This window comes from Enhydra lutris, unplaced genomic scaffold, assembly GCF_002288905.1.
Source record: "Enhydra lutris kenyoni isolate GAN:26980312 unplaced genomic scaffold, ASM228890v2 scaffoldscaffold11, whole genome shotgun sequence".
Classification (NCBI taxonomy): domain Eukaryota; kingdom Metazoa; phylum Chordata; class Mammalia; order Carnivora; family Mustelidae; genus Enhydra; species Enhydra lutris.
The window spans coordinates 36,297,085-36,321,045 of NW_019154095.1; the positions used below are offsets into that span (position 1 = coordinate 36,297,085).

A 23,961-nucleotide genomic window follows, 5' to 3' on the forward strand; every position below is an offset into this window, starting at 1 on the left:
TTCTGGTACTTATATGATGTGAATGTTATTATACTTTATGAAGTCACTGAGTTCCCTACGTCTACATTCATGATCTAATATTTTTCTTACCCTCTTCTTTTTTATTTTAATTTTACTTTATTTACATCATAGATACAACCTTTATTTTTAATTCGTTCCCACTATTCTCATTCTTTTCAAATTTTTTTTAACAATCATTTTTTTTTCAGCATAACAGTATTCCTTGTTTTTGCACCACACCCAGTGCTCCATGCAATCCGTGCCCTCTCTAATACCCACCACCTGGTTCCCCCAACCTCCCACCCCCCACCACTTCAAACCCCTCAGATTGTTTTTCAGAGTCCATAGTCTCTCATGGTTCACCTCCCCTTCCAATTTCCCCCAACTCCCTTCTCCTCTCTAACTCCCCTTGTTCTCCATGCTATTTGTTATGCTCCACAAATAAGTGAAACCATATGATAATTGACTCTCTCTGCCTGACTTATTTCACTCAGCAACATTCTTAAGCAAGGTGGTCTTTAGCTTCCAGGTGTTTGAGTTCCTTCTGAACTTTTCCTTGTGATTGAGCTCCAGTTTCAAAGCATTGTGATCTGAGAATATGCAGGGAATAATCTCAATCTTTTGGTATCGGTTGAGTCCTGATTTGTGACCCAGTATGTGGTCTATTCTTGAGAAGGTTCCATGTGCACTTGAGAAGAATGACTATTCTGTTGTTTTAGGGTGGAATGTTCTTATATATCTATGAGGTCCATCTGGTCCAATGTGTCATTCAATGCTCTTGTTTCTTTATTGATTTTCTGCATCAATGATCTGTCTATTTCTGAGAGAGGTGTGTTAAGATCTCCTACTATTAATGTATTCATATCAATATGACTCTTTATCTTGATTAACAGTTTTCTTATGTAATTGGCTGCTCCCATATTGGGGGCATAGATATTTACAATTGTTAGATCATCTTGGTGGATAGTCCCTTTAAGAATTATGTAGTGTCCTAGGGGCGCCTGGGTGGCTCAGTGGGTTAAGCCTCTGCCTTTGGCTCAGGTCATGATCCCAGGGTCCTGGGATTGAGCCCTGCATCAGGCTCTCTGATCAGCAGGAAGCCTGCTTCCTCCTCTCTCTCTGCCTGCTTCTCTGCCTACTTGTGATCTCTGTCAAATAAATAAATAAAATCTTTAAAAAAAAAGAATTATGTAGTATCCTTCTGTATCTCTGACTACAGTCTTTAGTTTAAAATCTAATTTATCTGATATGAGAATTGCTACCCCGGCCTTCTTTTGAGGCCCATTGGCATGAAAGATGCTTTTCCAACCCTTCACTTTCAGTCTGGGTGTATCTTTAGGTTCAAAATGGGTCTCTTGTAGACAACATATGGATAGGTCCTATCGTTTTATCCAATCTGCAACCCTGTGCCATTTTATGGGTGCATTTAGGCCATTCACATTGAGAGTGATTATTGATAGATATGTTTTTATTGACATCGTGTTACCTTTGAAGTCTTTCTTTCTGTAGATTGTCTCTATATTTCTGTTCAATGCTATTCTTAGGATTTTTCCTCTTTTATAGAACCCCCCTTAATATTTCCTGCAGTGTTGGCTTGGTGGTTGCATAGTCTTTTAAGCCTTGCCGGTCTTGGAAACTCTTTACCTCTCCATCCATTTTGAATGTCAGTCTTGCTGGATAAAGTATTCTTGGCTGCATGTTCTTCTCATTTAGTGCCCTGAATATATCTTGCCAGCCCTTTCTGGCTTGCCAGGTCTTGGTGGACAGGTCTGACGTTATTCTGATGGGCTTTCCTCTGTAAATAAGGAGCCTCTTTGTCCTAGCGGCTTTCAAGAGATGATATCTACAATTATGATTCCTCAATTTGACTATCAGGTGCCTTGATTTTTTTCGGAATCTATAATCTTGGGTGGAGACCGTTCGGCCTCTAGTACATGAACGCTGGTTCCATTTGCGAGATTGGGAAAATTTTCATGAAGAACTTGTTCCGCTATATCTTCTAGACTTCTTTCCTTCCCCTCCCCTTCAGGGATTCCAATAAGTTTGACGTTGGAACGTTTCATGGCGTCATTTATTTCCCTGATTCTGTTTTCGTGGCTTCTAAGCTGTTTGTTCCAGGCTTCCTCCTGATCCTTTATCTCTATCTGCTTGTCCTCCAGATCACTACTTCTGTCTTCTGTCTCAGTTACCCTAGCTTTGAGGGAATTTAGATTAGATTGGAACTCATTGAGAGCATTGTGAACCTCATCCCTGGTAGCTTTTAGCTCTGCCCTAACATTGTGAACATCATCTCTGGTCGCTTTCAGTTCAGCCCTAATCAATTCCATTTGGTCATCCATGGCTTTCTCCAACCTAGCTATTGCCTGGATAATTGTTAGCCTGAATTCTCTTTCTGACATATTGTCTATGTTGATAGCCATTAGCTCTGTTGCAGAAGGTCCATCCTCTGTGTTTTCCTTCTGTTGGGCATTCCTCCTCCTAGTCATTTTGGTGAGAGATGACTGAACAGATGTAGCTGGATGTATCGACCATGGTGCAGTCAAGGTGCACCCTGGAACGCTTCTGAGCAATCAGGATTCCCCACCCAAATGAGAGAAAAAAGAAAAGAAAAAGAAAAAAAAGAGAGAGAGAGACAGGAAAGAAAGGGAAGATAAAAGAGAAGGTTCAGCCCAAATGGGCCCCAAGGTAAGATTTATGAAGTATACAAACAAAAACAGACAAACAAAAAGACTGATAAAAGTATATGACAAGAGAAAATATATATATATATGTATATATATATATATATATATATACACACATATATATATATATACACACACATATATATATATATACATATATATATATATATATATATATATATAAGCAAATAAAGGAAGAACCTTGTCAAAAAGAACCCCAAGTGTAAGATTTATATACTATCAGGACAAACACAAAAACACAGAAACACTGGTGGAAGAAAAAGATGGGAGAGTGGTTATAAATTCTCAGTGCGGGCGAGGTAGGTTGTTTTGATTCTTCCTGGATGTATCTTGATATCTTTGTTAAAGGACTCAACTTTCCTAAGATAAAGGGGGATTAAAAATTGGTTTATCTACAGGGGTCGTATTGATTGGGGAAAGGGGATTACTTTGAAGTTTAACTCTATATGAATATTAGAAAATAAAAATAAAAAAAGGAATAATCTAGACTAAACTAAACTAAAATTAAAAAAAAAGAAATTTAAAAAATAGAAATGCAAAAGAAAAACACAGGTGCATGTATCAAAAAGTTCAGGTTAGAAGGTTATTATGGAATTTGATGTACTGGACAGCTCACTGTGATGGTAAATAGGTTAAAAAATTTATCTATATAAAAAAAGAGCCAAAATAGTGGGAACAAATTAAAAATAAAAGTTGTCCTATGAAGTAGTGGTGGTTGCTCTCTTGTAGTCTTTTTTTTTTTTTTTTTTTTTTTTTTTTGTGTTTGTTTTTTTGGGGGGGGGGCCCGCCCGGGGGGTTTTTAGTCAATTATGTTCCCTGAGTTAAGTCCTCCCGCCCCCCTCAAGGGGGTGGGCTCTGAGGAAACCGGTTTTTTCAGGCTTTTGTTCTCTGGAGGTTTTTATGTTTGTTCACCTTTTTTTTTCTCTCGCCTTGACCGCTTTTGATGGTTTTTGTAGGTTTAGAGGAAAGCAAACTTTCCTCTAAAAGCACCAAAAAGCACTTTCCAAAAGCACCCTGACCTCCCTCTCAGAGAGAAGCCTCAGTCTGGCTGCAAACCCATATAAATTTCCCCTTGGCCGCTGGCAGAGCAGGTTCTGAGTCGTGGTCCCTGGGGACGCAGGATCTTCTGCTTGTACCGAAAACCACGGCAGCGGCGGCTGTCTGGGCAGCTCCAGACCACCAGAGAGGTTCCAAGCAGTGATCGCACACTGAGATTTTCCTGCTGGCCCAGGCTGGGAGTGCCTGGTCTTTCTGGGTCTAAGAGTGCCCGGCTTGCGCGCACCTCTCTCAGGGGAGGCTGTGGTTCGCGTGTGCGTCTCAGGCTCTGAGAGCGGGGTGCAGGTCCTAAAGCACCAGGCTGGGCCTTCGCGCACCTCTCTCAGGGGAGAGTTTGGGGCGCGCGTCTCAGGCTCTGAAACAATGGCACGGGTCTAAGAGCACCGGGAGGGCCTTTGTACACCTCTCTCAGGGGAGGGTGAGGGGCGCGCGTGTCTTAGGCTCTGTAGCAGGGCTCGGCATTCTGCTGTCTGGCGTGGCTCCCATCCCCTCACAGGAGCCAGACACCCCCCCCCCACCCCCGCAATCTCGGGCACGCTGGAGGCTCAGGGATCAAGACCCTGTTTCTCCGCCGCACTCTCTCTGGCTCAGTGCCAGGGGAGACTGTCCTGGGTCCGGGGACTTAAGCCCCTGTCCCTAGCCGCCCCAATTCCCACAATTCCCCCCCCCCCCGTGATCCTTTGCTCTTTTGGAGTGCTTTCAACCAGTCTCCAAGTTAATGCTGGTCCCCAGACGCAGGGCACTCTCATATTAGGGGTATTACTTTCCAATCAGTCGCCTCTGGTGGCTCCCTCCCCCTTTTGTTTATCTTCCGATATCAGTCCGATGTTCCCACTCCGCTTTACCTACCCACTGGCATCTTCTGCCCCTGTAGAGATCCAGACATGTATAATTCTGATCTCAGGCTGATTTCATGGCTGATTGGAGTTCTTTAGTAGGTAATCAGCTCACTTTAGGGTACCAGTTGAAAAGGCGCCTCCTCCTACTTCCCCGCCATCTTGTCTCCCCCTCTTTCCCTCTTCTTTTCAACTTCATAATTTTCCATTATTCTATCCTCTATATAACTTATTCATTCTTCTGATTCTTCCATCCTTGTGGTCATTACGTCCAGTTGGGTTTGCATTTAGGTTATAGCATTTTTTATTTTGGCCTGACTAGTTTTAAGATCTTTTTTCTCTGTGGAAAGGTACTCCCTGATGTCTTCTATGCTTTCCTCAAGCTCAGCTATTATCCTTATGATTGTTGCTTTAAATTCTGGGCCAGGCATATTTCTTATATCTGTTTTGATTAGATCGCACAACCTTTCCTTTTTTTTTTTCTTTTGGGATGAAATCCTCCATCTTGGTATTTTATCTAGGTTTCTGTCATTTTCTGTGTGTTAGAAAAGCCTGTTGTGCTTCCTGCTCATAGGAGTGGTGGTTTTATTAGGAAGAGGTCATATGCTGTTACTGGCCTGGTGCTTTAGGAAGTGTCTCTGGTATATGCTGTGTGCACTCTGCTGCTGTGTTTTGACTGCTCTTTCCCTCAGATTAGTCCTCTGCAGTTTCTTCTTGCCTATAAGTGGGGAATGTTTGGACCTTCTCCAGAGTGTGGCCAGTTTTAACTAGGTGTACTCTGGTCTTTCTGTTAAAAGAGACCTGATATTTCCACTAGAGCTGAAGCTGTACAGCACTATGGTCAGCAGACTTGGTGCATATGGAGGTTTTTGCTGGGGTAGGGGACAACTGTTCTCAGGCACACTTGCCCTAGTTAAGAAGCACCTACAGAATGTATGCAGGCATGGCTTGTTGTAATTGGCTCAGGCCTCCATTGTTGATGGGCTATGCTTCTCACCGAAGTCATTCTGATAGGTTTGGAAGAAAAGCAGCACTGGCCTTGTTCCTTGTCTCCAAGATGTGAGTTCACACCACTGCTGTCTAAGAAGCCCTCACAGAAGAGCAAACTCTCCTCCCATGTCAGAGGCATCCCTCAGATCCCTGCCTTCTCCCTGTCTGTATCTGGTCTGGGTTGTCTGCCTGCCAGGCAGTGCAGTGCATCTGTGTTTTATCTCAGACACACTGGATGAATTTCAGAATTCCAAACTTTAGGAACCTTTTGTGGTGTGGACCTCTGCTGGTCCTCTGGGATTGGGACTTGCTGGGCTGGGGCTTGTGTTGGTTTGTCCCAAAGGGGGAGTCACACCAATGCACAGGAGCTGGAAGTTTAGAGTAATATACAGCAAAAATCCCGAGTCCAGGTTAGCCACCCTTGGCAGGTGTCTGTGCTCCTATACTTAAGGGGCAGAGGGGAACACATGGCACCAACCAGCTCTTTTGTCTCTGACAGGCAAAGCCACCTCTCCCAGATACACTCCAAAAATGGGGAACATTTCTCCCAGTGCATCCCTGGAGATCTTCAGATCTTCAGATCACACCATCAGCCCCTGGCATCTACCTTCCTTCTCCAGAAGAGCACTGCAGCACCCACTGGGCTCCCTACCACCCACAATACAGAACTATGAAACTCCAGTCTTTGAGATTCACTGGTTGTAAACACTTAAGATAATCAGCCTCTCTTGTTTTCCCAGTCAGTGACTTTGGGGAATAGTTTTCTGTCTGTGATCCTCTGTGCACTGCTCTCTCTCCTTCTCTTTCTGTATCTCTATCTCTCTGTTTCTTCCCTCCCCTTTCCTCATGGTCAGGACTCCTTTCCCTTTTCCCATGATTCTTTTCTCCCCTAAATCATGTCCCCACACCTCTGACCTTCCATGATGTGACCTGTTCTTCCCACCCCGCCCAGTTGTGCAGTTTGTTTTGTCAGTCCTCAGATCCATTTCTTGGGTGTTTAGAACAATCCAATATTTATTTAGCTGTGTTCCAGGAATGAGGCAAACATAGGGTCCTCCTATTACTCTGCCATCTTAACTGACCCCATGGGCATTTAGATTTCGATATTTATTGTTACATGGGGAATAATACTATTTGGCCTAAAACTAAGATCACAAGTAGTGGAATTATGCTTTGCCATAGCCACTCCCATGAGGTTCCTAACATTAAATCTAGATAGCCTATTTTCCTCTCTCCACTTAGCTGGATACTTTCAAGAAACCCAAAACAATGACTAAAAACTTCAAGAGTTCCTTAAAATATGCTATGATTAGTATTTCTTCTTTTATGTTTAGTTTATCTGTCTTCACTTTTAAAGTATGGTTCTGTAAACAGAATACTATAGGTCTTTTTTCCTCTCTATTTAGTCAGATAATCTCTGCCTTTTCATTAGAACATTCAGTTGAATTATATATACACCAAAATTACTGATAACTATGGATGTAGGTTAAGTGCTGCTTTCTTGTTAGTGCTCTATTTATCCCATCAATGATTTCCTCCTCTGTTCCTCCTTTGTTTCCCTTAGATTTGTGGGCTATTTTCAGCATTTGTTTTTATACTGGTTTTTTTTTTCTGCTATACCTCTTTATCCCCCACCTCTTATCCCAGTGGTTTCTCTGGTGGTTCCAGTGAGCATTCCTAACGTTTTACAATCTAGAATTAATGTTATACCACTTCACATACAACATAAGAACCTTAAACTGTAAAGTTCCATAGAACCCCTTTGTGATGGTAGTGTAATATATTATTATTTCTTCATATGTTATAAACCATAAGATGAATTTTTAAAAATTATTCAAGTGTTTAAAGAAATTAAGGAAAGGAAAAAGCATTCATTTTTTCCCTATGTTTTAACATTTCCAAGATAAAATTTTTCATTCCATCTTGTATGTCTATGTTTCTGATATTTTTATTAGCCTGTTGATGAAATCTCTTCAGTTTTTGTTTATATGAAATTATCTTTGTTTTATATTCATTAAAAAAATATTTTATTTATTTGAGAGAGAGAGTGCACAAGCAGGGGGAGGCTCAAAGGGAGAGGTAGAAACCGACTCCCCTGCTGAGCAGGGAAGCCCGATGCTTGATCTCAGGACCCTGAGATCATGACTTGAGCTAAAGGTAGATGCTTAACCGACTGAACAACGCAGGTATTCCTTATCTTCATTTTTTTAAACAGCTTACTTAGAAATATTTTCAAGCTTTCATAAAAGTTGTAAGAATGACAATAATGAAAGCACTTTATTCTCTTTACTTGTATTTATTGTTTAACATTCTATCCCAGTATCACTTGTGCTCTCTGTATTTGAAAGTAAGTTGTAAATTGCATCATGGAACTTTTATAGTTACCCATGCAAGTAAAAATAACATCATTAAAATACTTTTCATCAAGTATTACTATAAGTATTTTTTATCAAATAACACTAAGTATTACTGTACTTGAATTGCATCATGGTTGGACAATGTGATCTGTATGATATGTTTTATAGTCAACTGTTTTATGGCCTTAATATAAGTCAATTTATGTAAAACCTCCATGTATATTTGAAAAAAAACTCATTGTTTTATGTAAGCTTTACATATACATATTATATCTAAATTTTGTTTTAACCTGAACACTCATATTTATTGTTAATTTGCTTGATCGATTAATGATTGAGAGAACTATTTAAAAATCCCTCACTATAACAGTTAATTTCTACTTATAATTTTGTTAAATTTTGTTTAAGACATTTTGTTGCTAAGCTGTTAGTTATAGTGAAGTTTAGAATGCTTCCATCTTTCTTAATAATTGAATATTTTATTAATGCACTGTGATATTATTTTTGCTTTTAAGCTTTTTTTCACATTAATGTAATTATAATGTAGTATATATTTTGTCTGTTATTTTCCTGATGTATATTTTCATGCTTTGACTCAATAACTCTATGTACTCATAATTTAGAGGTTTTTATTTTAATTTGCATATAGTGGATTTTTAAAAAAGTTTCTGTCATTAACTAGTATTTGGTCTGTTGATAATTTGTGATTATTGACATGCAAGGATTTATTTCCATAGTCATGTTTTTATATTCTTTTGTCTTGCTTTTCATGTGTTTAGTTTTGCAAAGGATCACCTTCATTCATCTCACACATGCTGCATTGTGTTGGGAAAGGTTACATACAGAGAAATAGCAAAGTATGAATAGTCTCTAAGGACTTAGGAGGATAACATCTTTTTTTGTCCAAATCAGAGAACAGTATCCATTACATTTTATTTTATGTTAGTAGTTTTCAGCAGACTTGTTGAAGATTACTGATGATACAAAGTTGTTGCTTTTTATGTTTTCTGCTAACACTTAGAAATGTGTACATACACATAATTAGAAATATTTAGAGAAAATATTATGATTTCTATTCCTTTGAATTAAGACATATTCTTGACATTACTGGCTATAATGGTCCTCAGAGCTCTGTGTTTAGAAAGTGCACTATTTATCCGGGATATATAGTCATCTTTTAGTGGGATGAAGACATATGATGGCAGCATACTATAGAAAAAAAAAAAGACTTAGGTTTTTTTTTTTTTCTTTAAAGATTTTATTTATTTATTTGATAGAGAGATCACAAGTAGGCAGAGAAGCAGGCAGAGAGAGAGGGGGAAGCAGACTCCTTGCTGAGCAGAGAGTCTGCTGTGGGGCTCGATCCCAGGACTCTGAGATTGTGACATGAGCTGAAGGAAGAGGCTTAACCCACTGAGCCACCCAGGCGCCCCAAGACTTAGTAGTTTAGTTAGTTGGGAACTTGAGGTCTTTTTTTTTTTTTAAGATTTTATTTATTTATTTGACAGACAGAGATCACAAGTAGGCAGAGAGGCAGGCAGAGAGAGAGAGAGGGCAGGGAGCAGGCTCCCTGTTGAGCAGAGAGCCCGATGCAGGGCTCTATCCCAGGACCCTGGGATCATGACCTGAGCCAAAGGCAGAGGCTTTAACCCACTGAGCCACCCAGGCACCCCATTGAGGTTCTTATCCTCAATAGTTCTGTGATCTTGTAAACTTAAATTTTGGCTTTTACTTTCTGTGTGTGTGTGTGAAGAGGAAGTTAATGACAACCTTCTTATTTTAAGATTATTGATTAATATATAGAGTCTCTAGGTTTATACCTAAAACTTACTAAGTACTTGGTAAATCTTAATTTATTTTTCTTTCACTTGAGCGCTGCATTATTTTAACATTTTATATCCATTTAAAATGTGATAATTCAGTAATTTTCACCAGTGATTAAGAAACAAAATTTGTCTTTCAGTACGATTATATGGGCTCTGAAGTGGCAGTTGCAGCTGAGAAAGTTGTCCATATCTTTGGTGTAATCAACACTGTAAGTATTTATGTTTTATTTAAGTAAGAAACATTCCTATTAATGCAATAATATTGTTGTATTAATAGCATATCCAGTTTGTAAAAACTGCAATCCTACCAACTGCTTTCATCCATCAATGAATACATTTCATCTCTAAAAAAGAGTAAATTGAATATATTTACATTATGTATAGAATGTTATATTTATGATTACCTAAAAACTATATATTATGTAACTTCTGTTTTTAGATGTTTTCCCAGCTCAACATAACTATTATACTAACTTCTTTGGAACTCTGGTCAGATCAAAATAAGATTTCACTTAGTGGGGATGCTAATGAAGTACTACAAAGATTTGTGTTATGGAAAGAACAATTTTTATTTCAAAGATCCCATGATATGGCATACTTATTAATGTAAGTGCCTTATTTGTATTGACATAAGGTTTGTCAAATTATATGTTAGCTATCAAGATTATATATATGTGTTATATGTAATGACAAGACACTTCAAAAAAGGATTATATGCACATTATGTTGACAAATTGCAAAATACAAAATTCTGAAAACAATGTAAGACACTAAGTCATAGTAAGTCGTTATTCTCCACTAGGCTTTTTTATCTATGGAAATATAAGAAACTTGAAAACTTGGAAAGCCTCGAGATAAAGAGGAGGCCTCAATGATTTAAAGATTTTCTCAGAGATAAATAATTGAAGCTATCATTTGAACTTTAAGTATAATATAAATTAGTTAACAGAATGCAATAATTGTATATAATGCTAGTTAAAATATGTCAAATTAATAATATGGTTACCATCTTGTATAGCTATACTGACCCAACTAACTTGCACTATTTTTTTCAAGAGTCTTTTTATATAGGTTTCTGTTAACACTTTGATTGTTGAGATGGAAATAATAAAAATTCTGAAGATCTGAATAATATGCAATAGATTTATAAATCTATTGGTGTTTCCTGTGGAATTTAGGGTCAGGTTTGGAGGCTCAGGAGCTACAATAACTAAGGATTGAAATGTATGAGGACATTTGCTATACTGTAGATCTTCTTTTCTTGATGAGTCTACTGAGTATTCTGTCTCTTTGTCTCCCTGCCCTCCAATCCAACATTTTTTACATGCTTTAGGGGTTCACTATGTGCAAATCATGGCAGTAAGCTATCCTGACTTGTACATTTTCAAATTATATCTATCCAGTGCCAGCAACAGTGGTGGTTAATACTTTGGGAGGATTAGGAACCACTGGGTTTTGGGTTGTGTATCATAAAATGTTAAAGTAGACTTTAGAACTTTGTAGGAACTGTGGGAGATTACCCAAATACAAAATGATTGAAAGCATGAGATGTGACATGTAATATTTTGTATTTAAAAAAAAATAGCTTTACTGAGAAATCCAATTTGTAAAATGTCATTAAGTTAGTAATAATTTAAGATGAATTTATTCAAAAGAAAAATTTTATTATTTAGTTATAGGGACCATCTTGATTATGTGGGAGCAACATATCATGGAATGGCATGCAATCCAAATTTTGCTGCAGGAATTGCTCTGGTATGCATTTTATTTCCATCTATTCAGTAAATTCTATATGTTTTAAAACATCTACTTCAAGGAACAAAATATGTATAGTATATTTGTCATGATGTTTTGACAAATTTTTCTTAGTATCCTTTTTTCTTTTAGATTTTGAAACTCAAATGTTATGATTTTAAAAGTTTTTTGCTATTGTGATAAAATGCAAATAACATAAAATTTACCATTTTTACTAGCTTTAAGTGTATAATTCAGTAGTCCCAAGTATGTTCACATTGTTGTGAAACAGATCTCCAGAAGTTTTTATCTTGCATAAATGAATATTTGTATTTATTTTTTTTTTACCAATTTGCCCCATTTTCCACACAATCTAGCCTCTGGAATCCACCATTTTATTCTGTTTCTGTGAGTATGACATTTTTAAATTCTGCATATAAGAGAGATCATATAACATTTATCTTTTTATGTCCAGCTTGTTTCACTTAACATAATTTCCACGTTCATCCATGTTGTTGCAAACGGCAGGATTTTATTCTTTTTATGGCTGAATAATGTTCATATATATGTGAATTTAATATATATGTGAATATTCATATGTGTATATATATACACACATATATGACTTTTTAATCCATTTATCTGTCAGTTCTATTTTTAATATTATGAGGAACCATCATACTTCTCAGAGTGCTTGCTCCATTTTATAATTCTACCAGCAGTTTACATTTTATATTCATCATATCTTTACTGTTATTTTCTGTTATTGTTTTTTTTAAGATTTTATTTATTTATTTGACAGACAGAGATCACAAGTAGGCAGAGAGGCAGGCAGAGAGAGAGAGAGGAGGAAGCAGACTCCCTGCAGAGCAGAGAGCCCTATGCAAGCCTTGATCCCAGGACCCTGGGATCATGACCCAAGCTGAAGGCAGAGGCTTTAACCCACTGAGCCACCCAGGTGCCCCTTATTGTTGTTTTTTTAATAGCAACTATCCTAAGTAGTATGAGGTGATATTTCATCGTGGTTTCAATGTGCACTTCTATAATTACTAGTGCTACTGAACATCTTTTCATACGCTTTTTGCTTTTTGTGTATTATCTCTGGAAAAAGTATCTATTCAAGTTCTTAGGTTTTATTTTTTCTTTAAGTATATAATCAGATAGTTGTCCTCTTCAGCATTTCCCAAATGAGTTGAATACTTATATTCACACAAAAGCCTGCATGAATGTTTATAGGAGCTATTCATAATTTACAAAGATTGGGAGCAACCAAGATGTTCTTTAACAGATGAATGGGTAAACAAACTGGAGTAAATTGATATAAAAGAATACTATCCAATGATTTTTTTTTTTAAAGTGAGGCATCAAGCCATGAAAACACATGGAAAAAACTTACGTGCATAGTGATTAGTGAGAAAAGCCAATCTGAAAAGGCTACATACTGTATGAGTGCAACTATATGACCTGAAAAAAAGGAAAACTGTGGGGATAGCAAAAAGATTATACTTCACCAGGGATTTGTGTCTTGCTGCCCTTATTACTTCCCATTTTTTTTTAATACAAAAATGCTACTTACAAAGTGTTAGTATTCTGCCTTTAAAAAAAAATTAATTTGGCTCTTTCCCTAAACTATTTCTGAAGTAAAAACTGATTGCAAATTCAACCCTTTAGAATCTTTATATTTTTTTCTAAGTGTTTCTTAAAAAATAATATAATTACTGTAACAGTGCATATTCCTCCCAAAAAACTTTTAAAGCTTATTGGAATTTAATACATAATAAAAGCATATGTTAACATTAATCTTATTTTGGTTTATGTCAGTCCCATTTGGATTAAAAATACAATAACTCAAAAATAAAAACAAAATTTACCTATTTTTTCCTTATTTTCCATATCCCTAAGAAAATAATGAGCATAGTAGTTTCTTAAATTTGTGTTTGCACTTAGGTAATATGGCCAAAAAGAAAAGATCAAAGAGGCGAAATAATTTAGGCAATAATTCTGTTTTTTTTTGTTTTGTTTTTTTGCATTTAGTATCCACAGATGATAACCTTAGATGCATTTTCAGTTGTTATGGTACAGTTGCTTGCAATTAATCTGGGATTAACATACGATGATATCTACAATTGTTACTGTCCAGGAACTACATGCATAATGAATTCTGAAGCAATGTAAGATTTTATTTTTATCAAATCTGTGTCTTCTTTTGAGAAATGTTTGTAGCAGTCACTTGTATAATATCTTGCAATACAACTTGAGTTGGAATATTTTTACTAAATAGATAATGTACTTGTTTATTTATTTTAATTTTTATTTAAATTCAATTTAGTTAACATATGCTGTGTTATTAGTTTCAAGGGTAGAATTTAGTGATTCATCAGTTGCATATAACACCCATCCTCGTTACATCAGGTGCCTGCCTTAGTGCCTCATTCCCCAACCCAGCTCCTCTCCAGCAACCCTCAGTTTGTTTCCTAGACTTAAGAGTCTGTGGTTTGCTTCCCTTTCTGTTTTTGTCTTATTTAAAGAGGAGTATTTGATATCACAGAAAATGTGCTTAATATTTCTACATTCATTGTTACAGAGAAAGTGAATGTTGATGATGACTTTCTGGGGGTTAACTAGAGTTTTCAGGTGAATTTAATTCATTCTAAAAACATGTAATAAGCATCTACTGCTTTGCAGGATTGTGTTAGTCTTATAAATGGCTAGCAAGATAGATATGTCATAAATATCTTAACCTATCAGGGTCTGAAAATTTAAAAGTAGACCTAAGAACAAAGTATAAACAGTGTATGATAGGTGCCAAGAAGGAAATAAATAGGGAATACACGGGGAGAAGAATTTTTTTTTTTAAGATTTTATTTACTTATTTGACAGATAGAAAGAGAGCACAAGTAGGCACAGCAGCAGGCAAAGGAGAGGGAGAAGCAGGCTTCCCGCTAAGCAGAGAGCCTGATGCAGGGCTCAATCCCAGGACTCTGGGACCGTGACCTGAGTTAAGGGCAGCTGCTTAACCAACTAAGCCACCTAGGTGTCCCAAGAAGAAACTTTCTGATAAAGGAAAGTTTTCTGAGGAAATAGTTATGAGAGATGTGAATTTGCTCATGTAAAGGGCTTGTTGAAAACTTGTCAAGCCAGCAAATGAAGTGATGCTTAAATAAGAAGTTTGAAAAGCTCAACAGACTAGACTAAGAATATCGAGAGAAGGATAAAAATGAAAAAAAAAATCTGGGACTATAAGGAAGAATGTTTGGACATAAGGTAAAGAAAGTAAAATGCAGTGAGGCTAAAGCATAAGTCAGGGGAAGAAGGCCAGATGATTCAGGAATGTGTATGAAAGAGTCTAATTGTGCAGTCATGAGGCAAGAGTTGGACTTTTGTGATAAATGTTAACCAAGTACATTTTAAGTTGATTCATGCAGTATGGATAGTAAAAATTATCTTAAAATGAATGTAAAATATATCAGAGGGAATAGTAAGATAGTTAATATTTTGGAGATGATTCTCATAATAATCTATAACAGTTTATTAAGATTGAGATAAAAAGGAGATGTGAAGAAGTATTTGTAGGCTTTTTGATATCATAATTATTAAAAAAGGCAAATATTTTAGGAAAGCAGAAAATTGAGGAGAAGCCTTGGGGGTAGTTTATATTAATTTGGGGATTCTGAGTCATGCATTAGAATTAAGTGCACAGTTATATAGGTCCTGACCTGAGGACAAGGAATTTAAAATGTGTGAGTTTTTATTAGTGGAAGTTAAAACCATGAACAGGTCATTTAGAAAGAAGTTGAGAGTGCTAAGTGTACTTCTCATATTTATGGGATGAATAATTGAGGAGAAACCAGTGACATACCAGGAGAAGAAACAAAAGGAAGAAAATATTAGAAACATGGACCAAGATAGTATGGAGTCTTACCTAGGGAGGTATATATTTTAAGAATAAGAGAGAGGGTGGAAATCAAATGGTAAAAGTATGAGTATTGTATTCTAGCTTCCCCTAATTCTCCCACAAAATACAGAACGAAACTAGGAAAGCAAACAAAAAAGCAAAAGCATATTTCTCAAGTTTCCCAAACTGAAATGCACCAAAAATACCAGTAGATGGGACCAATCCACTAACAAAAACCTAAGTAGCATGAAGTAAGTAGCTGTGTAGCAGGAACTAAAATAGGAGGACACTAAGAACTTTAAAATCTTACTGACCTTAGAAATAATTGGCTAAGCCATACCCTGGGAAGATGTCCCTACTGAGACTGAAATCTCAGTAAGCTGCAGGAGCCAGAACTGGGGAGGATATAGCAAACTGTAGATAAGAGCAAAGGAGCTGTGAACATTAATTAAGATGCTAGCATTGCCTTGATCTCAGCTCTTAAAAAAAATATCTAGTAACAATAGCACATATATCACCCAGATCATGTTTTAAAAATACTGTTCCTCACTAAAAAGACCTGGGGCACTTTGGAGGAATGATTGATTCCAGTTCTAAACCGAAGAAAATAAAAATGAGCTTGGAACATGTTGTATGAGAAAATTAGGAAGTATTTAAAGAATTATGGAGACTTAGCAAAGGGACACAAAAGCCAGGTCCCAATAGTCAAATATGTGGGAATCTGAATCTTATAAATCATAGTGATAGTAATGGATTATAATCCATTTAGCATGATAGGAAAACATGATTCCATATTCATATAAATATATGAATAATTAGTTGAAAACATAATAAAGGAATGGGATATTAACATAAAAGCAAAGTATTTCTCTCCAGATAATTATTAACTAATAAGAAGAGAAAATTAATTTTAGAGTGAAGACTAGCACCTTAATCAACTAATCAAAATGACTATCATCAGTAATATAACAAATTGAAATCCTGTGCTATTTGTTTGAATGTAATGAAACAGACTCAGCAACACTGCTGTGATAATGTTGCCAAGATACATAACCTCAGTTTAATTATGAGGAAACATTTTATAATCCTAAACTGAGAGACATTCTACCAAATAATCAGTCTATAATACAAAACTTTCCATGACTATGTAACCCAACAACAACAACAACAACAACAACAAAATTGTAGGTAACTAAACTTAGGAGACATGAGAATTAAATGCAATGTTTGAGGAGGAGCTAAAATGGCAGCATACCAGGAAGACCCTAGGCTTGTCAAGTAGCTGGAACACAACTAGGTAACTATCAAATCACTGTGAACACCCAAGAAGTCAACCTGACAACTGACAGAACAAACTGCACAACTGCAGGGAGAGAAGAGGCCACATGGAGGATGGTAGGAGAGACATGGATTGGGGAAGAAATGGATTCCAGGTGCTGCAGAGAGGGAGTCATGGTAGCAGATAAAGGAGGGGTAGGGAATGTGCAGGGAAACAAACAGAAAGAACACTTCCCCAAATCCACTGGCTGAAAAAACAAGAGGGGCTGATTTTTGTAAGCTTTTGCAACCAGCGGGGCTCAAAGACTGAAATTTAAAAGGATGGCCACTGTAGCTGGGATAAAGCCCTGAGGGCCTACCCTGCTTGTGGGGAAAAGGCAAGCCAGCACTCTGGCGGCAGATAGCAAATGATCAGGAGGATCATCTAAAGGTGCACATGGGAAAGATTGCTTACTCTTCCCGGAGCTCTTCTGTGAGAGGTGGTAGTCACAGAGATGACCCTCTGGGGGCAAAAGAGCTGGGAGGCACCATTTCCTGCACCAACCCCTACTCCACCTCCCCATGCTTCCATCTCCCCACCCCTGCATAGGCACAGAGACACCTCCTGGGGGAGGCTAACCCGGATGGACTCTGACTATTTAGCCTGCTTGTTCCAAATCCCATGTCCCTGAACTCTGGTGTGACTGCCCTTCTCAGTCAAAACTGCATCCATCCCAGCAGGGTCAGAGCCTCCCCCAAAAGATCAGCACAAGCCCTCACCATAGCATATCCCAAAAGTTTGGAGTTTTAAAAGTCAGTAGGCTTTACTGGGACAGAACCCAAAGGGCACTGTGCTGCTTGAGGCAGGCAAACAACCCAGAGACAGTGTGAAAATAGCAATCTGAAAAACACCTGGCATTTGAAAGGGGAGATGATTTGCTCTTCTGGGATTGCTTCCCTGAGAGCAAGCATGAAGACCCCTCTCTGGGGACAAAGGAGCTGGCTGGTGCCATTTCCCTTCCCTGCCTTACAGCATAAACCAGCTTCAATAAATAGCACAGCAATGACACTGACTGCCTAAGCTGCTTACACCAAGTCCCATCCACCTGTGTTCTGCTTTACTCAGGCAAGTGTGCCCAGTGGGCCCTTCCCCAGAAAACCAGCAGAAACCCCTGCACGCACCAAGTCTCCTGAACAGAGTTCTGCAGGGTTTTGGTCCTAGTGGAAGTAGCATCAGGTCTTAGTTAACAAGCAGACCAGAGCACACCTTGTTAAAACTCACCACACTCTGGACAAGGTTCAAACACTTCCCACTCCCACCAAGGACAGCCTCTGCAAATGAATTCCTAAAGGATAGAGCAGCCAAAACACAGAAGCAGAGTACATGCAGCCCACACCAGAGACACTCTTTGAAGCACCAGGTTCTGGACACTATATGACCTCTTCTTCATAAGGTCATTACTCTCAGGAGCAGGAAACATAACAGGCTTTCGTAATGCACAGAAGAAGAAAAGAGACTTAGACAAAATGCCAAGACAGAGGAATTCTTCTCAAAAGAGAATAAGAAAAGGTCACAACCAGATATCTAAGTGAAACAGTTGTAAGTAAAATGCCTGATGGAGAATTTAAAGAACAATTGTAAGGATACTTGCTGGCTTGAGAAAAGAATGGAAGACTTCAGGGAGGTCCTTACCACAGAGATAAAAGCATTAAAAAACAATCAGAAATGAAAAATGCCATAACCAAGACTCAAAACAAACTGGATGTAATGACCAGAAAGATGGAAGAAGCAGAGGAACGAATAAGTGATAAGGAAGAGAGAAAAATGGGGAAAAATAAAGCTGAACAAAAAGAGAGAAAGAATAATTATGGATTATGAGATAGACCTAGGGAAATCAATGACTCCACCAAGTATAGTAACATTCATATCATAGGAGTCCCAGAGAAAGAATAGACAGAAAAGGGGCCAGAAAGTTTATTTGAGGAAATAATAGCTGAAAACTTCCCTAACCTGGAATCCAAATCCAGGAGGCACAGATAACTCCCATTAAAATCAACAAAAGCAAGGCAATACTAAGACATACTGTAGTTAAATTTGCAAAATATGGTGATAAAAAATCCTAAAGCAGCAAGACAAAAGAACGCCCTAACTTACAAGGGAAGACCTTTAGGGCTAGCTGCAGATCTTTCCACAGGAATGTGGTAGAAGGAAGTGCCACAATATATTCAACAAGCTGAGTGGAAAAAATTTGCAGCCACAAATATTCTATTCAACAAGGCTATAATTCAGAATAGAAGAAGAGGAGAGTTTTCCAGAGAAACAAAAACTGAAGGAGTTCTTGACCACTAACTAGTCCTGCAAGTAGTATTAAAGGGGACTTTTTGAGTGGGAAGGAAAGACCAAAGGTGACAAAGACTAGAAAGGAACAGAGAAAATCTCCAAAAGCAATGACAAAAACAAATAATAAAATGGCACTAAATACATATCTATCAACAATACTTTGTAAATGGATTGAACACTGCAATCAAAAGGCAGGGTGTTAGAATGGATAAAAAACAAGATGCATCTATATGCTACCTACAAGAGATTCATTTTTAACCTAAAAACATCTGCAGATTGTGAGGGGATGGCAAACCATTTATCATGCCAACAGATGTTAAAAGAAATCCAGAGTAGTAAGACTTCTATCAGAAAAAAATAGTTTTTAAACTGAATCTATAACAAGAGATGAAGAAGGACAATGTATCCTAAGAAAGGGGACTATCCAACAAGAAGATCTAACAAAGGTAGATCTATATTTCTCCAACATGGGGGCGCATGAATAAGTAAAACAATAACAAACATGAAAGAAACTCATTAATAATAATACAATAACAATAGGGGACTCCAACATCCCCACCTACACCAATGAACAGATCTAAACAGAAAATCAACAAGGAAACAATGGCTTTGAATGAGACACTGGATCAGATGGACTTCAAAACATTTCATCCTAAAGCAGCAGAATACACATTCTTTTTGAGTGCGCATGAGACAGTCTCCAGGATAGATCACATACTGGGTCAGCCTTCAGCAAGCACAAAAAGATTGAGATCATACCATGCATATGTTCTGACCACAGCTCTATGAAATTTGAAGTCTACCACAAGAAAAAATTGGAAAAGACCACAAATACATGGAGGTTAAAAAACATGCTACTAAAGAATGAATAAGTTAACCAGGAAATTAAAGAAGAAATAAGAAAATGCATGAAAATGAAAGCACGATGGTCCAGAACCTTTGGGATGCAGCAAAAGTGGTCATGAGAGGGAAATATATAGCAATACAGGCCTACCTCAAGAAGCAAGAAAAATCTCAAGCAAGCAACTTAATCTTACACATACAGGAGCTGGAAAAAGAACAGCAAATGAAGCTTAAAGCTGATGGAAGAAGGGAGATTATTAAAAATTAGAGCAGAAAAAATGATATAGAAATTTAAAAAATAAACAAATGAAACTAAGAGGTATTTCCTTGAAAAGATTAATGAAATTAATAACCCCCTAGCAAGACTTACCAAGAAAAAAAGAGAAAGGACACAAATTAAAAAAAAAAATCACAAATGAAAGAGAAGAAATAACCAATACCACAACTATCCAAACAATTATAAGAGAATATTATGAAAAAGTATATGCCAATGAATTGAACAATCTGCAAAAAAATGGATAAATTCCTAGAAACATACAAACTACCCAAACTGAAACATGAAGAAATAGAAAGCTAAAACAACTAAAAGCAAGCAAAGAAATTGAACCAGTAATCAAAAATCTCCCAACAAACAAAAGTCCAGGGCCAGTTGGCTTCAAAGGTGAATTCTACCAAACATTTAAGGAAGAATTAAAACCTATTCTTTTCAAACTATACCAAAAAATAGAAATGAAACAAAAACATTCACATTTATTATATGAGGCCAGCATTACCCCGATTCCAAAACCAGACAAAGATTACACTGAAAAGGAGAACTATAGGCCAATATTCCCGATGAACATGGATGCCAAAATTCTCAACAAGATACTAGCTAATCAGATTTAACAGTGCATTAAAAGAATTATTCACCATCACCATGTGGGACCTGGGCTGCCGGGGTAGTTTGACAAGACAAAGCAATCAGTGTGACACACCACACTGATAAAAGAAAGGAGAAGAACAATATGATCCTCTCAGTAGATGCAGAAGAATCATTTGACAAAGTACAACATCCATTCTTGATAGAGAGAACATTCCTCAAAATCATAATGGCCATATACAAAAAGCCCACCACTAATTTCACCCTCAATGGGGAAAAATTAAGAGCTTTTCTTTTATGATCAAGAACACGACAGGAATGTCCTCTCTCAACAAAAAGAAATAAAAAGCATCCAAATAATAAAGGAAGAAGTCTTAACTTCCACTATTTGCAAACAGCATTATACCTCTATAAGAAAAACCAAGACCCCACCAAAAAATTGCCAGAACTGATACATATATTTAATAAAGTGGCAGGATACAAATTAATATATGGAAATCTGTTGCATTTCTATACACCAATAATGAAGCAGCAGAAAGAGAGATCAAGGAACCAATTTCATTTATAATTTCACCAGAAACCATAAGATACCTAGGAATAGACCTAACCAAAGAAGGAAAATATCTGTATTCTGAAAACTCTAAAACACTGATGAAAGAAATTGAAGATGACAAAGAATTGGAAGAACAGTCCATGCTCATGGACTGGTGTAACAAAATGCTAAAATGTCTATAACAAATGACAATTGTTCAAATGTCTATACTCTCCAAAGCAATCTACATATTTAATGTAATCCCTATGAAACACCAACAGCCTTTTTCACAAAAATAGAACAAACAGTCCTGAAATTTGTATGGAACCACAAAAGACCCTGAATAGCCAAAGCAATCCTGAAAAAGAAAAGTAAACCTGGAGGTATCTCAATTCTCAATAAACTATATTACAAAGCTGTAATCATCAGGATAGTATGGTATTGGCACAAAAACAGATAGAGAGATCAATGGAACAGAATAGAAAACCCAGAAATGGACCCACAACTATATGGTCAACTAATCTTTGACAAAGCAGGAAAGAATATTGAATGGAAAGAATTTCTTCAACAAATGGTGCTGGGAAAACTGGACAGTAATATGCAGAAGTTTGACACTGGACCACTTTGTTATACCATACACAAAAGTAAATTCAAAATGAATGAAAGACCTAAATGTGAGACCAGAAACCATCAAAATACTAGAGAACACAGGCAGAAACTTCTTTGACCTCAGCCATAGCAACTTCTTACTAGACACCTTGCCGGAGGCAAGGGAAATAAAAGCAAAAATGAACTGGGATTTCATCAAGATAAAACCTTCTGCACAGTGAAGGAAACAATCAACAAAACTAAAAGTCAGACTTCAGAATGGGCAAAGATGTTTGCAAAAGGCATATCTGATAAAAGGTTAGTGTTCAAAAATATAAAGTACCTATCAGTGAACTCAACACACAAAAAACAATCTAGTCAACGAATGGACAGAAGACATGAACAGACAATTTTCCAAAGATGACGTCCAGATGGCTAATGGACACATGAAAATATGCTCAACATCACTCATCACCAGGGAACTATAAATCAAAACAACAATTAGATATCACCTCACACCTGTCAGAATAGCTAAAATTGACAACACAAGAAAACAGGTGTTGGCAAAGATGCAGAGAATGGGGAACCCTCTTACACTGTTGATGGGAATGCAAACTGCTGCAGCCAATCTGGAGAACAGTATGGAGTTTCCTCAAAAAGTTAAAAATAAAACTACCCTTTGATCCAGCAACTGCATAATGAGTATTTACCCAAAGGATACAAAAATATTGATTTAATGGGATACATGCACTTCGAGGTTTAAATAGCAGCATTATCCACAGTGGCCAAATTATGGAGAGAGACCAATGGCCACTGACTGATGAATGGATAAAGAAGATGTGGTATATATACACAATGGGATATTACTCAGCCATTAAAAGAATGAAATATTGCCATTTGCAATGGTGTAGATGGATCTAGAGAGTATTATTCTATACCAAATAAGTCGGTCAGAAAAAGACAAATGCCATATGATTTCCTTCGCATGTAGAATTTAAGAAATAAAACAGTGAACTTAGGGGGGAAAACAGGCAAACCATAAAAGAGACTCTTAACTGTAGAAAATAAACTGAGGTTTGCTGGAGGGGAGGTTTGGGGGGGTGATGGGTTAAATGGGTGTTGAATATCAAGGAGGGCATTGTTGTGATGACCACTGGGTGTTTCATGTAAGAGATGAATCATTAAATTCTGTGCCAGAAAGCAATGTTACACTGCATGTTAACTACCTGAAATTTAAATAAAAATTTGGAGGAAAAATTTGAAAAAAAAAAAAATACAATGGTTGACTCTCAATTGGATCTTTTTGCTGTAAAGTGCCAATATTGTGATGATGGTGAAATCTGGATAACATCTGAAGATTAGATATTTGTACTGTACAAATGTTTCCCAATTTTGAAGGGTCTTTTTTGGAATTAATGTCTATGCAGTAATTATATGTTAAAATATTTAGAGTTATTAGAATCATGTTTGACAACTTATTCTTCGTTGTTTTGGGAAAAATTTATTCTTTGGTCTATTTTCATGCCATTTCTCTAAGTTTTAGATTGTTACAAAATTAAATAAAAATTCATTAAATAGTACATGTAGAAGTACAGAAATATTTCAAAAGGTAACAAAATAAAAGGAACCCTAGTTTTATATGTTTTATATAATCAATATTGAGATATTTTAATTAATTTTGTTATCAAAATGCGAACAATTCTGGTTTTTCTTGTGACACTATCAACCATTGTTATTTCTTCAGTTGGCCACATAAATTTTCTAGTGTGTTTCATTTTCTTATAATTAGTGCTTATAATAATACTTATAATTGTGATGTTGGCAATCATAATGAAAATAATTATAGGACATATTTAAAGAGAGGTATTTTTTGTGTGGCGATCATTATATGTGTTTTAATATATTTTAGCTCATGTCACCTTAACTCCCTCTACTTACTAGATGTCTTGTATTGAATTACAATAGAAATAGACCTATTGTTTTTATTTACAACTTGTATTAAAGATAAAAATCCTCTCCCTTCCTTCTTGGCTCCTCTGTAAGTGCAGTATTACAGAATTTTTGATACTTGTCAGTACTTCACAGAATGTTGCTTTAATAGTGATTTTATTCCATTTATCTGAGGAATATAATTTATTTTTA

General features: G+C 36.9%; 1 protein-coding gene across 1 annotated transcript in view; it reads left to right on the forward strand.

The window, feature by feature from the left end:
* The window catches only part of LOC111144594 (disintegrin and metalloproteinase domain-containing protein 18-like), a 99,338-nt gene that overhangs the window by 43,601 nt on the left and 31,776 nt on the right, over positions 1–23,961 (forward strand). The window contains exons 8-11 of the mRNA XM_022498970.1: positions 9,908–9,979; positions 10,210–10,376; positions 11,444–11,525; positions 13,539–13,675. Of these exons, the coding sequence (XP_022354678.1) occupies positions 9,908–9,979; positions 10,210–10,376; positions 11,444–11,525; positions 13,539–13,675 (458 nt within the window). The remainder of the gene's footprint in view (positions 1–9,907; positions 9,980–10,209; positions 10,377–11,443; positions 11,526–13,538; positions 13,676–23,961) is intronic.